The 12,714-nt window shown below is 29.6% G+C and overlaps 1 protein-coding gene across 1 annotated transcript; it reads right to left on the bottom strand.

Annotated features, from left to right (window-relative positions):
• Positions 1 to 5,122: 5,122 nt before the first annotated feature.
• LOC149154404 (LOB domain-containing protein 11-like) lies at positions 5,123 to 6,589 on the bottom strand. Its single transcript, XM_089444136.1, has 3 exons — positions 6,368 to 6,589; positions 6,086 to 6,274; positions 5,123 to 5,569 (listed from the first exon to the last, which is right to left on the bottom strand). The coding sequence occupies exons 1-3, from the start codon at positions 6,587 to 6,589 to the stop codon at positions 5,234 to 5,236; spliced, it is 747 nt and encodes a 248-aa protein (XP_089300262.1). The 3' UTR covers positions 5,123 to 5,233.
• Positions 6,590 to 12,714: the final 6,125 nt, after the last annotated feature.

Raw genomic sequence — 12,714 nt, 5'->3', positions numbered from 1 at the left:
ATGATGCATGCAATTAATATTTTTTTTCAAGAATTAACACAGAATTTTTTTTCAAGAATTCCTATGTAATGGATATTATTATTGTGCACAAATTTCTATTAAGAGTCTATAGGAATCATGCTAATATCTCCAAGGAAGTTAATAATCTAATTTTCTCTCATAATTTGATATAACTTATTTTATTTCTTCTTTCATAAGAAAAGTTTAGATACATTCTTTTCATGAAAAATATTATGCTTTATTTAATATTTTTGTGTGCAGGTTTTATTTGTCTTTTCTTTACAAAAAAACAACATCCATAACTTATCTTTTACCATGCAATATTTCTTTCAGTAAAGTAATATAGTTTCTTCATATATTACCATGCAATTTTCTTTCCAGAAATTAATATGGTTTTTTTATCTTTTACCATGGAAAATTCACATGCATTCTTTATGAAAAGTAGTATGACTTCTTAAATCTTTTTGTTTTGAAAGATTCATGGTTTCTTTATTTTTAATAAGTAAAGTTCTCATGCATGTTTTTAGAAAATGGTTGCATAGAAACCGTGAACCTTACAAAACACACGAAATTTCTTTCCAAAAAAAGTCATGGTTATTTATCTGTTCTGCTTAGTAACCATGCACTCAAGTAGAGTAACATGAAAGTAGTTTCCAATTTACTAATAAATTTAAAGAACCTGTAAAACTTTCTTTATTCCAATGAGTTATCATTTTCTTTATTTTATTCAAATTAAGTTCTAACTAAATCATAACTATTCTTTTTTTTAACCATTTCATTAAACATGGTAAAAATAATCTTTTTCATTGTAAATGATATTACAATTTCAAATTTTGAATATTTAAATTATTAATAGTGGCTTATATTAAAAAATAATTGCTAATTCCTATATTTAATATATATATATATATATATATATATATATATAATTGTTTTTATTATTATTATAATTTAACTACTCATTTTATAATTTGATTGTTTAAATAATATTCATATATTTTATAGAGTAAATTATTAAAATTAATTAAAATATAAAACCAAAAATAAAAGTATTTAATTACATCGGATCGGATAATTGTGAACTTACTATCTATAACTTACATTCACACCTTGTAAATAGTATAAATAATAAAAACTAAAAGTTATATTTCATTATCTTTAAAAACCAAAAGTAAATAATAAAAAGTTTTCTGAATCCCAGGATTTATGGACTTTCGAAAATTCGTAAGGAGGGAGCCCCCTTAGGCGCATTGTCAACACTATAGGTGGACAAACCTACCTTTTAGCTAAGTATCTAGCCTTCCCAAAATTCATAAGGAGGGAGCCCCCTTAGGCCCATTGTCAACACTATAGGTGGACAAACCTACCTTTTAGCTAAGTATCTAGCTTCAAAACTTAAGCCCCTAGTTGGCCAAACGGAATCATTTGTAAAAGACTCCTCATCATTTATCAATGAGTTAAAGGATGTGAGTTTTGATCCAGATGACATTCTAGTTAGCTTCGATGTGGTTTCCTTATATACTAATATTCCCATCAAAGAAGCCTTAGATGTCATCTTTCGTCTTACCGATCCCGACACTGCTAAACTAGTCGAGATCTGCCTTACTTCCACTTTCTTCTGTTTCGAAGGTGAGTTCTATGAACAAACCTGTGGCGTAGCCATGGGCTCACCCCTATCCCCTATTGTTGCTAACCTGTTTATGGAGGATTTTGAATCCAAAGCTTTGGCCTCAACTATTTTTAAACCGAAGCTTTGGAAAAGATTTGTAGACGATACGTGCTCTATTTGGCAGCATGGTCCAAATAAGTTAGATCTCTTCTTTCAGCATCTTAATAATCAATCTAGCTCCATTAAGTTTACCATGGAGAAAGAAATCAATGGTTGCCTCCCTTTCCTTGATGTCCTCATTTCTAAGAAAGAGGATGGCTCGTTTTCCCATCAAGTATTTCAGAAGAAAACTCATACGGAGAAATATCTTCATGCGAGTTCCCATCATTTTCCTACTCATAAATTGGGTGTTCTATGCACTCTAGCTACCCATGCTATAAGGGTTTCTGATGTCGACCATTTTTCCATAGAGAAATCCCATCTCTTGAAGGTTTTTGCTAATAATGGTTACAGTAAGAAACAAGGCCTTAAAGCCTTCCTCAAAGCCAACAAAAGTCCTAAGGTTAAAACAAACCCTAAGGGTCGTAGTTTTGGGATTAACCTCCCTTTCATCCAAGGGACGACTAGTAGGATCGCAAGAATCCTGAGAAAGCACAACATTCCCTCTACCTTTCGACCCCTTAACACCATCAGAAGTTCCTTGAGATCAGCAAAAGACCCTGTGGACCCCAAGGATATGAAGGGTGTTTATGTCATCCCATGCTCCTGTGGAACTTCATACATTGGTGAAACTGGTCGTTCTATTAATCAAAGGATTAAGGAACACGCTCTTGATATTAAGTATGGAAGGACCCGCTCTTCTGAGAAAACCAAGCATTAGATATGCATTGAAGAGGCTAAGGTCATTGCTAAGATTTCTCAATTTCATCACCGTAAATTTAGGGAAGCCATTGAAATTGAGAGGAGGCCAAGTAATCTTAATAGAGACGACAGTTGGGAAATCAGCAGTTGTTGGATTCCAGCCCTTTCCTCTTAGTTCCTTCCCTTTCTTGTCTCTTTTTTTAGTTTCTCTTCCCCTGAGGTTTTTTTTCCCTAGAGCAAAGGAAATGAAAATTAATTAAGAATAAAAATCCTTAATTCATTTATTTATTTATCTTTTTATTTTTATAATTTTAATTAGTTTATAAAAGTACATTTATATCTACTATCTATGAAACAAAAAATAGACAACTAAAATCTAGAAACAAAAAATAATTAGAATACATTCAAATTTAATTCATAATTATTCAAAAAGTTATAAATTTATATATATATATATATATATATATATATATATATATATATATATATAGATATATAATACAAATTTCATTTATACCTAGATAACTATACCAAGATAATTAATTTATCAATACATAGTATATCTATTTGACTTAAATAGTTTAATATTATTCATTTAGCTTAATTAGTGTTTCATTTAAAATAATAATAATAATAATAATAATTGATTTATAAAGATCATATTGAACATATAATTGAAAATAAGTTTAGGACATACGCATGTTTCATTTATACCAAGATAATTAGTTTATAACTAAATAATATATCTATTTAATATTATTTGACTCGATTATCTCAATATTATTATTTTTTACATTTAATTCATTAATTCATTTGACTTAATTATTAATTAAAAAAAAATGACTTATAAGCATCAAGTTGGTGTTTATAGGTTTATAATTATACACTATATTTGATTTATTATTTTATTATTAATTATTAACAAATAATAATATTTTGTCTCATTTTTCCTATCCATTCAAAAATAGCTGTTTTTTAGTTGTTTCCCCTATAGCCGTTAAAAAATAGTCATTTTTTAGTTGTTTCGCCGTTAAAAAATAACCGTTTTTTAGTTGTTTCCCCTATTGTTGTTATATGGTCCTGACTTCTTATTTAACTTGAAGCTATGATATGGTGATGATGAACCATGTTTTTTAGTTGTTTCCCCTATAGTTGTTACATGGTCCTAACTCCTTATTTAACTTGAACCTATGATCTGATGGTGATGATGAACCACACTCGTTGGTTCCGAACGACTTCATTTTATCAATGTGATTTCTTCCGAAAATATCTTCAAATAATATATATTTTTTTAATTTCATTTTATAGTTTGATTATTTAACCAAATAATATTCATATATTTTACATTGATAAATTAATTAAAATCTAAAAGTAAAATTAAAATGGTTAATTAAATCTAATGATTGTAACCCTACACTCGATAACTATTATAAAAACTAAAAAATAGATTTCATTACCATAAATAAATAAACAAAGGTACATAATAAACATCAAATAAATTTCCATTTTATAATATTATAAATATTATATTTACTTTCCATATCTAAAAGTATATTATTAAAAAGTTTGATTTTAAATTTATCAGGTTATTTATTGAACTATATTTATATTATAAAGAGAGTATTTAATTTAATTTAATTTAATTACAAATATTCTATTTTATTTATTTTTTAATTACAAATATTATAAATAAATTTAAGATTTTGTTAAAAATATTTTTATATAAAAAATTGTGATTATTTAAAAAAAATTGCTTCTTAACAAACTTTTAATTAACATTATTGGTAACTTTTTGTTAAAGTTATTATAATTTATTTAGTTTTGTTTTTGACTGGGTATTAGTTTGTTTTTGACCAAAAATTTATGACGCTTATCCATAGTTTAACATTAGGTATTCAATTTTTATTAATATTTACATTTATTTATTGGTAATGTGATTAGTTGAGGTTTTATTATGGGTTCTTTAATAACTTCAATTTCTATTAGTTATTAATTTTTTTTAGTTTTATTTATTTTTATCGAAGTTTTTGATTTGCTTTTTTTCTATTATTTCTATTTTCATCCTTTATAATTTTTTCACATAATTTATTATTATATTAAAAATATATTTTTATAAATTTAATTATAAACAATCATATATATATACTGTATTAGTTAATCACACTCTTTATTTTTTGTGATGATATCCAATAATACAATATTTTATTAGTTGTTTTATTTTTATGATAAATTTTTTATCTTTTATTATTTTTTAAATTAAACTTAGTATCTAACCTTTCCTCAACAGCCTTTCTGCCAAAATAATCTAAATTATCATATAGATAGTTGTGATAAATCTATAAAAATCCATCAACATAGACAAATCGGGTGGATTGATTTTTTTATTAAATTTACAATTCTTCCTTCGAACCAACAGGAGATTTCATGTATCAACATGCTCTTTTATTTGCAATTTGATATCAAAGATACACTAGCACATTCCCACTCAGATGATTATTAAAACAACCACGAACGAAACCCGTTGCCCTGTATACTTTCAGCACTTGCGCTATAGTCTGTTACATGCTAAGGCTCTACAGTAGCCCATCCCATTTTGCAGATACATGTTCACTTAACTGATCGGCAATCAATTTCCACCAACTGGCTGTCTGCTTCATCGTTGTGGCATCGGACACTATCTAGATAATACTGATGAAAGATTTGATGAGGGCTGGTATATACGTGCTAGCCCTCTTCCTAAATGACCGGAATATCCATTCTGTTTTATTTCCAGAATTGCTCCCAAAACGCCAGAGGATCTGCAGACTCTAAGGCAGGCGAGCTCATATTTGTATCTTCACTCGTTTGCGGTGTCGCGCTGTGTAATTTGGGATCCGAATCTTCATGGCATCCTGTAATTAGGGTTAAGAGATTAGCATGTTGCACGCTAATGTTAGCCAGCTCTGCTTGTCTTACAGCTAATTGCGTTTGGAGCTCTGCTACTTTATTCTGGAGGTCATTGATTATGCTTACACAGCCATGTACAGGATCTCGACATCTTTGGCTTGCTTCGTACACCAAGCTGTTTACTGCATCACCTCTCTGCTCGGCCGGAAGATTCTGCAACATGGGTGGTAATATATAATTTCGCAGATAAAAAAATTGGGTGGTTTTGGTAGGTTCTAATGGTTAAGAATATATAATTTGTCAAGTAAAAATAAAAGAATTGTCCAGTGAATTTAATGATTAAAAATATAATTTCTCAGACAAAAAATCTATATCTAATATTAAAATTACATGTTTTCATTCATAAATCTAATGATTAACAATATATGATTTCATTTCTGTTTCATAAATCTAATAATTAACAATATATGATTTCATTTCTGTTTGGTCGTTTATGGCGGATGAAATAACCTAACCATTAGAAACGTTGAAAACACTACACAGTTTATTAACGGAAATCTTCAACCACAATTCCAATAAAAACACTCATATATCAATTTAAATTAAACCAAATCAAATTAAACTATTGAGTTTGGGAGAGACTAGATTTAGTAGTAGAAAACCAATAATTTTACATTTCACTTATTCTCTTCGTGATCGTAGGCTGCATAATTGAGTAATATAACGAACCTCCAGTAATTTGACAACATGGCCATTTCCGAACACTTTGTGTACCAACATAAATTTGTGGGGATTGCTTTGAGGAAAATAAGGCGCGAGAACGCATTTCTGTGAACACTTCTTTTTCTGGATCTTGCAAGCAGCACACGTAGATGTGGATGATGTTTTTGACTTGGGAGCAGTGACTTCTTCACTCATCTGCAAAACAATTCGAGTCCGTTCTGTTAGCAGTAGCTACCATAGCATTTCTCTCTTTTGTTTCAGTCGGATACTTTCACAAGTATTGATTACCTCTCCGTTGCTGTGTAGTCGGCGCAGTTGTCTCTCCGTTGCTGTGTAGTCGGCGCAGGTGTTTTTTCTAACGGGACGGAATACAGAGAAAATGGAAGAAGTAAAATTCATACGAGGACGAACCTCGTAATTATAGGCAAATAGAAAGCATCTTTCAGATACGAAGGAACGGCGAAGGATAGATTTGTGCGTGTTGACGAGGAAGTCTAGAAAAGCAGTCATTGTTTTGTTAACAGTACACTGAGGAAGCAACATGTAGGTTTCCGCAGTGCCACGTGGACGGGGTTGGATCCATTTAACCAGAATTCTAGTGAAAACGGACCTAGGAAGGATCTCGCCAGGGTTGAAGATTGAGATAGGAAGGATCTCGCTAGGGTTGAAGATTGAGATTGATATTGCTGGAGGAAAAAGATTTTTTTGAAGTTTATAATACAATTGAAACTTTTAGGTGTGCGAGTAAAGTTTTACCATAATCAAGTTATGCTGAATAATAACTTTACAGATTGTATTAAACATGTTAAAATTTAGGAGCTTAGATTATAGTATTTTTTATTTTTGTTTTAATAATTAGGTTGAATTTGGTGTGGTCTTAGTGTTTAAGTTGGGTTAGTGTTATGGACTAAAGTTATATTGAAGTGAGATTTAGTTTGGTTGCTTTGTGAAACGCTTTAATTTTTTTTTTAAAATGTTTTTATTTTCAATTTCTTTTTACGAGGTTTAGATTTAAAAATATAGTTCCCAAGTTTGAATTTGAATTTCGATTGGAATATTATAGGAAATAATTTGATTCCAAAAATTTTAATTTTGAAAAAGCTCGCCAATATATTTTAAAAGATTCATTTATATATTTCAAAATTTACCAAATCCTCTTACAATCTTAGTAAGGGTGCCTCTTGCTTTAGCTTACCCATCTAAGTGCTCTCTCTTAGCTATGAGGAATATAAGCCGCAATCCATTAATATAGAAAGGAGTTTTTGGTCTCCCACTCCTTAGTTTTGATGTCTCCAACCCATATCATTCTGTTTCCTAAAGCCAATCATTGTTTATGGATAATTTGGCCAAATCAAAAAGTTAATGAACATTCAAATTTTTTGGTCTATCATAATTTGATAATTATGCTTGATAATATGAAAACTAAACTGCCTATAAATTATCTAATCGAAATCCAATGTTTAAAAATATTATACATATCACTTACCCATATCACTTATGTTTCTTAAAACCAATCATCACTTATGTTTCTTAAAACCAATCATTTTTTGATGAATGATTCAGCCAAATCAAAAAATTCAGCTAAATCAAAAAATTAATAAATATTCAAATTTTTTAATTTACCAAAATTTAATAACTATGTTTAATAATATGAAAACTAAACACTGGATAAATTAATCTAAACCCAATGAATAAAAAACTTAAACATATCACTTGTAAAAATTAAATTACAAAATTTAAAAAATTCCCCAAAATATCTCCCCATGTGAAAAAAACAAGTGATGTCCTTTTATAATTAGTTTATTAAAGAAAAAGTAACCATAGTAATTGATTTATTAAAGAGAAAGTAACCATTGATGGAATAACTTGGATTTGAGATAGGTTCATTCCGTGCTGAGAGAATCCATAAAAATCCAGGGGTTTTATTGCCTAAGTGGGAAAAGTTATGATTTCTTAAAGAGAAAGTAACCATTGATGGAATAACTTGGATTTGAGATAGGTTCATTCCGTGCCGAGAGAATCCATAAAATGCCAGGGGTTTTATTGCCTAAGTGGGAAAAGTTAAAAGGTCAAAACGTTAACTTTATTATTATGTAAATATCTATTTATGGTGTGAGATTGATCGAAAATTTGTGGTGAATTATATTTAAAAAAACAAACCAATAAATAAATTATTTTAATTAGGAATGGAATTTGATGGATAAATTGTCTGTTATTTAAATATTAAATATATGTAAAATATTTATAAAATTAAAAAAAAAATTGAAAAATACTTATGAAGAGTGGATAACTATCAAATTTAATTAGATGTGTAGGTTTTGAAATTTCAACCCTGACTCCGACATCCAAAATCCTACGGATTTGAAATTACTTCCATCTAAGTCAAGCATGGAATAATCCGGGGCCAACGGGGCTTTTCTGGGCCCCACCTCAATGTGTGCTAACCAATCTGAACGAGCGAATTTGACGGATTTCATAGTCAAATTTGATAATGTATATGGTCGAAATATCCGACAGGTTGGCCCGCTCTCCCACTCCATCAACTTTTTGGTCCTTCTCCTGACCGGGCGAAAATAAAGGGAAAAAAAATGGTTCCAGGAGAGCCGATCACGCGAATTATTATTTTTGGTTTCAAATTGTCCATATCGAAGACAGACAGCATAATTCGGGCCCAACAAGGATTTCCGTTACCTCAAATCTGTTTACGCGCCGAATTCAACGGAATTCATAGTAAAATTCCAAAAAAAATTAGAGTCATAGTTTGGAAAGAAAGGTCGCAAAAGAATCCAAATGTTTTGTTGACTCGTTGTAGGAATCCATCCATTGGTTTCTGGAAGAGACAGCCTACCGAATTTTTGGGTTTTTTCGCATACACCAATATACTGGTGAAAGAAATCGTTCCAGCAGAGTTTAAATCTAGCTATTTTATTTTATTTTAATTTAATTAATTAATTAATTAATTTTTTATTTTAAATTGTAGAATGGTCGAATTAATTTGTGTTAATCAATTTTTAAATTTTATTAATTTTTATGTTTGTGTAATTTTGAGTGGCCATGTGTTTTTTTGGTTACAATATAAGTGTAGTTTAACTTATAATTTATAAAAAATTATAGTCTTTTTTTTTCAAGCAAAATTATGTTTTTTTATTGTTTAAAATATATTTTTGAATGCATAAATCAATTCAACACCATGAAAAACTCAAGCGGCACTAGAATTTTACAAGTCAAATGGCTTAAACTCAAGTTTTTAAAAATATTTCCCATATTTGTTAGATTTTAAGCTTCTGTGTAGTTTTTTGGAGTGGTATGATCCGGATTATCCACAGTTTCGTGTTCATTCTGTCGACGTTTCAAACCCCAAAGGGGGTCCATCATCAGGACTAAATATGAAAGAATATGAATGAAAACTTATTTCCCATATTATAATTAAAATTAATTAGAAATAGTCATTTCTTCTATAAATTAGACTATGCAGCCCATTATTTATAGTAATGGGGTATATCTTGAAGTTTAATCTAGAAATATGTGTTAATTAATCTAGAAGTTTAATGGAGTACATTATATATCTCTGCTGAGAAAGGTCATAGACTCAAACCCAAAAAAGTAAAGTATGCACTAACATTCATAGATCTATTTTTAAAAGAAAATAGATAGAGATTTGTATTAAGAAAATATGGATTGGAAGGTTAAAACTTTAACATATTCCTATCTTCTGTTTTTTTTTTAAAGGAAATAGATAAAGATAAATATTTGTATTAAAAGAATATTGATTGCAAGGTTAGAACTTTAACATATTCCACTCTTCTTTGAGAGTTTGAGATTGAGCACAAAGACTCCAAACCTTCAAACGAATTCCCCATTGACAAAAATACTTCAGTGCTTTTTTAACTAAATATTTTCCAAACAAACCCCAAAATACAAACACATTTACATTTCATTTTTTAATTTGATCTAGTTTGACTTCTTGTTTTTCTTGGAGAAAAATGTTTTCCTTTCTTTCCAACTTGAATCCAACCCATATTTTTTGCAAATTCGGGAAGATTGTTCTTCGACAATTGCATGGTATTTTCCTTGAAATCTTCCTCATCCACCAGACCAACACAAACATATTTCCTTTTCAATGAGATTCCTTGTGATTTCTAGAGATAATCTATTTTCAACTAGGGTTTGCCACTTTTAGCTAATGTTGCATTCAGGGGATCTATGTTGGCAACCAAAGGATCCACATTGGAAGTGAATTTTCTTGATTAGTTTTTGTTGCCGCTACTGTGGTTTCTTTGACTGAAATTACTTCCTTCTTGTCTTTTAATTCTTTCCTGCCCTGTGCTCTTCTTTTTTTAATGTCGCATAATGGTCACCTTGTGCATCTCCCCACCATTTTGGTCTTCTAGGATTTTTCCAATCTTTGCTATTCTGAGGACGCTTTAGGCAATTTTTAATTACATGTTTTGTTTCATGGCATGCTTTACATCTACTTCTTGTCTTCTAATTCTTTCTTGCCCTGAAGCTCTTCTTTTTTTAATACCGCATAATGGTCTCCTTATGCATCATGGTTTGGAGTCATCAATTAATCTCTGTGTCCATCTCCACACAAATCCAAACATAAGTAGTCTTGAATTTTTTAGATAGGCCTTCCCAATGGAAAACGATCTTTGATTCGAGAAATGCAAGGAAAGATTCGACAGTCTTACCCAAACTGGGGCTGAAGAAATTGATGTCATTACTGCATCAAAACTGGGGCTGAAGAAACTGATGTCATTACTGCATCAAACGTGGGAGACTGAGGCTACATGCAAAGGCCAGTGCTCCCCCAAAACCACAACCCAACTTCACAGATAACTTTCTTATCTTCAATCTTTTCAAAAACCGTAGTTAAAAAACCTCGTGCCATAGGGTAAATATTTAGCTCATCCATAAAAGGGGCTTCCATGTCTTAGAGATCCATTTATGGAGATTGGTCAGCCACGGCCAGAACCCATTAAACCTGCAAAAAAAAATATATATATTTGTGAGATCACACTATCTGTCAGATCACACTATTTGTCAGATCACACAAATTCATCGTTGAACGATTTGCAAAAGAAATCTCCAAAAAAATTCCAATATCTACAAAAAAAAAAAAAAAAAATTCCATACAAAAAGAACAAAAATTGAGTGGCTAAGGTTTCACCCTAATGACCCCAAAAAGTTTCAAAATTCTTTCTATCTTCATCTTCTTCACACTACCGTGCATATTCGCTACCAATTCAATATTAACCTCACTAACATTCATTAATTATTTAAATTAATCTTCATCTTAAAAAAACTATTATTAATAAATTAAGTTATTAAATAGAATATACACTCATGCCCATAAATTTTAGAAATCAAATTAATTGGGAAATTTCAGATTAAATTAACTGATAAATTATTTTATAGATCCGTATGCTTCTAAAAAAATATATTATTATTATTTAATTAATAAAACAAGACTCCATCATCCAACTCAGCAAGTTTAGCCAGTTATAAAAAAGAATGCCTATAAATGTTAACAATTAAATTAATTACTAGAGTAGTTTCCAGATAGTTTCCAGATTGCTAGTGCTTTTAAAAGTATATTATTTTTATTTAATTAGTATTACTACTTTTTAAAAATGATCAATTTTTTAAAAATAGGACGCCATCATCCAACTCAGCCAGTTTAGCAAAGCTATTAAAAAAAATAGCCACAGAATAAAAAGTGAGGCAAAAAAACAAAGCGCCATTATGAAGTCAGTTTTTAAGAGAAAAACGATAGTGTGGATAATCATAATCGTACGGTCGGCCCTCTGGTCCGTTTTACAAAAAATCGACACGCTGGGCCCCGTTGTAATTTGGATCTACCCTCTCACTCTGCATAATTTAGAGTCAGCAGGAAGGGAGAGTTGGAAAAAAATATTTTCACATTTGTGGATATTAACTTAACTTGATAGGGGATTTAATGTTTTAAAAGAGTTAACGGAGGAGCAACTCTGTGGTTTCCATTTGTGGTTTATACAAATGAACGGTGGTCATTACCACCAAATTTCTAAACCACTGGTTATTTCCTAATTTTGTTTTGACTGGTTTGATCTGTTTACCCGATTTGATCGGCCGCTCTCATTACTTATGGGTTTGGATAATTATTTTATGATTTATATTTATGTTTATTTTAATATTATTTTTAGAGTTTTAATTTAATTATTAATAATTATTGTTATATTTATTTTAAAATAGGGTTTTTAGAATTTTAATTTAATTATTAATAATATTAAATGGTAGTTATTAAATGGATGATAGCCGGGATTTAACTTTTAATTTAATTATTAATAATTATTTGTACGTTTATTTTGGAAGAGATTTCTTAAATGAAAATTATTAAACTGATGATAAAGATTTAACCTTTATAAAATATTTTAAAATATCTTTATTAATATATACAAATCAAAAGTTGAGATATATTAGATCGATTAATTAAAAAATACCATATCAACAAGTGTCATATGAAATTATTTATGGTTTTTTGGGATAAGGTATTGATAAGTCATGTTATTGGCCTATGGTATTGTAACAAAGTCTCTTTATAAATTAAGAATCTTCATGGTAAAATTGGTATAAATCTCCGTGAACTAAAAATT

The sequence above is a fragment of the Pinus tabuliformis genome, chromosome 9 (assembly GCF_031772625.1).
Source record: "Pinus tabuliformis cultivar Carrire ecotype Pingquan chromosome 9, CPIR1, whole genome shotgun sequence".
NCBI lineage: Eukaryota > Viridiplantae > Streptophyta > Pinopsida > Pinales > Pinaceae > Pinus > Pinus tabuliformis.
This window is presented reverse-complemented; position numbering and strand designations above follow the sequence as displayed.